This window comes from Porites lutea, chromosome 1 (genome assembly GCF_958299795.1).
Source record: "Porites lutea chromosome 1, jaPorLute2.1, whole genome shotgun sequence".
NCBI lineage: Eukaryota > Metazoa > Cnidaria > Anthozoa > Scleractinia > Poritidae > Porites > Porites lutea.
In genome coordinates, this window is record NC_133201.1 from 58387454 (window position 1) to 58393649 (window position 6196).

A 6196-nucleotide genomic window follows, 5' to 3' on the forward strand; every position below is an offset into this window, starting at 1 on the left:
TGCAACACATTTTGCCAGTTCCATTTCCTATCTTTTAACAGTTACCCTAGTATAAAATATTTCGTCACACATTTTAAAATTTTACACCACTAAGTAAATTAAAACTGTCCCATCCACAAATTGTCTTCGTTTACAAGTATAAAACAGTTACTCCCTCAAATAATCTGCATGTCAGAAGACTCTACAAGTTACCAAGTCCTCCTTTAATGAACAGGACAGCTTTGTAAAAAGCAAAACAAAGAAGCCTACATTTTGTCTGATACATTAAAAGTTAAAATGCTGGTTAACCCAAAATCAGGCATTTTTATCACATATGAGAAGTCTTTTAGAGATACAAAGATAGCATGATTGCAGGCTAATATCAATGTATTGCAGTTTAACCAAATTCAGCAGTTACGGACTGGCCATCCAATTGAGTAAAATATACAAAAATAAGGAATGTTATTTCTTTTTTAAAATAAATATGGAAATGACTCCACAAATAAAAAAGGAAGACAAAGAAGGTACAGACAGACTTCATATCCCATCCCTGTGACTTTGAATTTTCTCTCCAACGGACACATTTATTTGCCATGAAGCTGTGACTTTGTCATTAACCCTTTAAGTCCCAATAGTGATCAACATCAATTTTCTTCTGATGATATCCATACATTGGCAAGAGAAATGCTAACTGAACAGAAAATACCTTGATCTTTTAGAAAATTCTCTCAACTAATCCTTACAGGAAATGTATAGAGATCAGTTTGGAGAATTTGTATGTGGAAATTGGGGCTTAAAGGGTTAAGCAATAATGTCACATTTGGCTACCTTAATCCTTCATGTGATAAAATAGCACACATTTACAAAGTGGACTTGACTGCCGTGACATAGTTGCTTTTTGTCTTCATCCATGTAAATTTTGAGTGTAGACATTGTTTTGTCACAAGAGTATCCAAGCTCTAATTTGGCAATCCTGGCCACATACGTTATTCAATTCATTATTAATGATTATTATAATAAAATTATGATACACAGAAAAATTCTCAAGAGGATGACAGTGTGCTGCACATTTAACTTGATGGGTACACCTCCACACTTGGCCGGGTCTGTGGCCCACCTCCCAGCCTAAAAACAAATTTTAACAACATTAAAATGAGAGCAATATTCCGCGATCATGTCACAGCTGTACAAGTCGTGCATAAAAAGGAAACATGACTGGCCAACCCAAAGAAAAACTTTTGGATGACCATGCAGTTAATTTAATATCAAACACCCAAAATGGAATGTTTGCTCGCTAAAGAAAGTAGAGTTACCTAGTTTAGTGGCCTTAAATCCCTTGAGTCTCCTATAGCTCAGTGGTAGAGCATCTGGACTGGTAATCAGAAGGTCATAGGTTTGTATCCTACTGGGAGTACTTGGAGTTTTTCTCTTTTGAGCCGCCCGTGTCACTGACTGACTGAATAACAACTTTCCCAAAATTTGAGATGGTTTTATTTCAGTTCATTGATATGGTAAAAATTGGATTAGAGGGCTAATAAAATCTTGATCATTCAAACCTCCTGGATGAAAATAATTTAAACTGTATTTGGATTATATTTAAATGTAGCTTGAAAAATTTTAATGGAAATAAAGTTATAAACAAGAGGAGTTCCACAAAGAACATCCTTCTCCCCAGGAAAACAAAGACAAAAATCAAAGAGTCTTTGGCCCTGCAATTTAGATTCAACTCCTGCAATCTCTTATACAGCTTCGTAAATCAGAATTTAAAATATAAATAAAAAAGAACCACTTTTAAATGCAAAATTCTGATAACTACTATTGAAGTCCCATACTCACTTTGATCTAACTCGGACTATCTCTTTAATAATCATTTCATCATGAACATTAAAATCTCTTAATAATACCTTCTAGGTGTTCTACAGAAAAGCTTTTGAATAATATTGTTTTATTATCTGATAATCATTTTATTGTGATGCATTCGCCTTAAAACCTGCTATGATATTAGTTTTCAATAATTAAGAGCAGGTGTTAAGTTAATAGTTGAGCCTGCTTTAACTGGAAAAGTAAAAGTTGTTGTCTGACATCAATAACAAAATGAAAACAAGATTTTCTCTAATCTAACTGTACTATACACTACGTATTACAATCCCCACCTATATTTGGTAAATCGTCCTAACTGAATCAGCTGGCAAACCTCATTGCTAAAGTGACAAGCAAATAGAAGCATGTTCCTAGGTTGAACTCGCCATGCAAACCTCATAAACAGCATTGAATAGATGCAAAGAGCTGGCAAATAAAGACAAACAACAGTCAATCTCAAATTAATATGATAAAAACAACAACAACACAAAAAAAAACCGAAGTGATGTTTTGAAAGCCTGATAAGTCATGATAAGTTATTACTTTAACATCTGGTTTCAAAAATAGGTGTTCCATTCACTGTGCAATAAAAAACGTTTGTTTCAAACAGTTTTATTACTATGTCGAGCAACCTTGGTGTGTAAATGGCTGTCAGAAAAATACAGCACGGTGCAAAGAAAGTCAGTTTTACAGCTGCCCTATGGGCAAGCAGTGGCTAGCATATACTAAGCCCTAGAGTCATTTTTACTGGCCCAAAAGAAATTTTGGAGCAAAATTAATTAATTTATCATTATTAATTGATTGATTTATTAATACATAGTAATAATAACTTAACTTTATCAGATCAGCTTGAAAAACAGCTTTCAAACTTCATGAATTTATTAAGTATTGGAATTTAAATAATAATTAATACTTGTCTTACAGTAATTCTGTAATTTGAATTCCCTCAAATACTTAGCTTGCCATTAATATTATAAAGCAAATTTATAAGAATAAAATTACTAGCCTGAACACAAAATTCACTAGCCCATGGCTATCAGACACGACTTGCTTTGCAAGCAGTACTGTTGGGAGACCCCTGTGATGGACTACATGTAACATCCTGTTCAGGGGAGAAGGATGGATTATTGCCTAATTACATGACCATCCTAACCTGTTGTCATTTTGCCACTGATGTATTCAGGATCCCTCTTCATGTCAGACATTGCGGCAAGAGGAAGACCCCAGTTGGCAACTACAATAAAGTAAAACACACAAATTTGTTTATAATACGTACTTGAAGTGTATGGCCAGCCTAGGCAGGGAACATAATGAGAAATCAGAAAAGATTGGTGTAAGGTTAATTGTTAGTGTGTACTGGAAACGGTGCTACGTTTGTAACTTTTGCAAAGAAATCTGACTGTTCTTCTGCAGCTTAACACACCAGTACTGCTAATATTTCATTATTCTTATTTAGTTTTAATTTAATTTAATCTGTTATTAACTGCAAAAAAACACAAGGGAGAAGCAGTGAAAGACTAGTAAGGAACATACATTCTAAGAACCATGCGTGCTAGTCCTGATCCTAATTTAAAAATAACTAACAAATTATGAGAAGAAAGAAAAGGAAAGATTTTGTCAGAAAAAAGGAACACATTGAATTTGTTAATTCTATTATATGACCCAAGGGCAGTAAGGTCCCATGCAAAGTGATCTTCCAGCCTTTCCATATCATGAGATAGAATCTCAATCAAACTTCAACTTACAGGTAAGTCTTGTTTAATTATACAGTTTATTATGATAAAAAATAAAATTTTATAATTGATAATACCACTACTGTAATAATAAACACTGTTTTAAGCTCTGGTCAAGTAACATGTGAGATTGTATTCTTGTGATACTCTCTGCAATGTTTTTGGAACTTGACAGGCTTAGGTCTTCAGTCCTAAGCTTCTTGAGTAACTCTTGAGAATTCTATGACAAAAATTAATTTGTAATAATGTTCCCTTAAAAAAATTGGTTCTTCTACTGTCAAAAAGGAAAGGAATATCAGTTTATTACTTAATCCCTTATAAATAGGTCAGACAAATGAGTCCACACTTGAGTCTGTAGATCTAACCCTTCAAGCCACTTGTAACCTAGGTCATGTAGGATAATAAACCCTTGTTGCACATTATTTTCTGAACTCTCTCCACTAGCCTTATCATAGAGACGGAATCAGGCCAGGGGGTGGTGGGGGTCTCCCATATAAAAGTGATGGGGATGCTCTTTGTCTTGCTTAGGGGTGTTAATTACAGATTTCAGTCTCATTTAGGGTGTTTGGGATGGAAAGTCACTATATTTGCCCATTCAGATATCGCTTATAGTAATTTGTATAAAGAAATTTACAAAAAATGCTCTGCCACTGACCACACAGAAATCTCCCTTAGGGGTCAGCTCAAGCTTGAGCCACACCCACATCCCACATTGGTCTCCCTTAGGGGTTTAATTTGAATGTTCCGACAAGCATCCCAGTCACTTTTGTATGGGAGTACCCCACTCCCGCCGGGACTCAGGCTCAAGATTTCAGAGGCATAATTGAGGAGGGAATGCACAATAGCCATGCAGAGAGATCTCAGTGATACTGGTTGCTTATGCTGATGGTAAGAAAAATGAATCCTAGCATCTACAGTGTATCACCTGGCAATGATTCACAATCAGCGACAGATCTTATAATGCAAAAGCACTCTTCAGGGCTTCTGATATTTCGCGCGGTCGCAGACCGGCGAAATTCAGGTATTTCCGCGAAATCCTGCAAAATTCCCCAAAAAACGCGAAATACCGCGAAATCCACCAGAAACATTTCCAAATACATCTCGGCAAAACACATTTAATTCTTATCTTGGCTATTAGACCGGTTTTGTTCACCCCAAACGTCCAAATTTAGCTTGAAGCTTCGTCACTGCAAAGAGTAAACAACGTCCCAAAACTACCAGGCGTTTTTAGATGAACGTTACGAAAAACTGGGCACTAATCATGCATAATGTTAATAGCTTTAACATTCGCTCATTTCTCGCGCGAACTGTTGTTGAAAGAGCAAATGATTATCTCTGTTAAAAAAACATTCACCAACCCTGGTCATATCGACGCCAAATTGATCAATTTTAGCAAAATTTGCCGTAAAAAAACCCCAGCGAAATTGGCTGTTTTTTACTGATTGTTCCTTGGCGAAGTTTCCCCCGAAATTTCCCGTGAAATCGGCCGATTTTCCTAAGAATTTGCCCCTGAAAATCCTTCGAAAATTGACTTTTTTCCGCTAAAATCCCGCGAAATGGACCGATTTTTCTGCGAATTTTGACTTTTTTCCTGCGAAAATCCCGCGAAATCGGCCGATTTTTCCGCGAATTTGCCCCTGAAAATCCCGCGAAATTTTGCTTTTTTTTCCGCGAAATATCAGAAGCCCTGACTCTTTCAGGGCTGTCTTGTCTTTAAGGGCCAAGGACCGGGCATTTTCCCTAGCTACTATGTACACGACCCCTGACCACTTTGAGAGGAACCAAAATGAAAATACTACAACATATAGAACTTCACCTATAAACTGCATATATCTGGCAACTTGAAAGCTTAGTGACAGCCCTACTATTTGCACTCCTGGCAATATGCCAAAATGCTTGAGTCAGACAAAGCACATGCCATATAATAAATAAGTTATTTTTTTGGTCTTTATTTTTATTAGGCTTCAAAATTAACTTTTTTATACAGGTGCCAAGTGGGTTTTTTTTCAGTTGCCAGATGGAAAATTCTAGTCACCAGCAAGTGCCCGTAAAATTTTTGCTTAACAGAGAAACACACTTAGAACATTATCTTTAATACTTGTGAACAAATGCAAAAGTCAGACTGCCACGTACAAAAAGGCATTATTATGTATATGTAGCTTAGACATCTTAGCTGAAAAGGACTTTTCCTTAAATATAAAGCTCTCTTAGTTTGAAGACTGAACATTGTAATGCAACTACCTTTCCAATTACTTACGCACTGCGAAGCTAACCGCCATGTTGCTTGTACCAGGTCACTTCAGAACAAAATTGTTTGTACCAGTCTCCCACCTTTGGTAATTTTGTTTGAGTGTAAACAGTCTACGCTTTTTGTATTTTCTTACCCTTAATTGTTTTCTATGGGGATTAATAACTTTGACAAGACAAGGGGTACGTAAGTTTCTTCTGAAAATCAAATGTGATAATTATTTTTCCATTTAAAACGAAAATGATTCCTCGAGTGCCGCGGTTCAAAACATTGACAAGGCACTGAAGGTTGGCTGCCTGCTGACGACTAGCCTTGAAATTCTGGTTGCGAGCACTAAATTTTCAGTCACGTTGGCGACCATCTGGTCACAATTTCG

General features: G+C 36.2%; 1 protein-coding gene across 1 annotated transcript in view; it reads right to left on the bottom strand.

The window, feature by feature from the left end:
- LOC140923276 (mitochondrial pyruvate carrier 1-like) overlaps positions 1-6196 on the bottom strand; it is an 8160-nt gene continuing 1964 nt past the window's right edge. The window contains 3 exon segments of the mRNA XM_073373368.1: positions 1-1104; positions 2133-2265; positions 2993-3073. Coding sequence (XP_073229469.1) covers positions 1050-1104; positions 2133-2265; positions 2993-3073 — 269 coding nt within the window. The 3' untranslated portion in view covers positions 1-1049.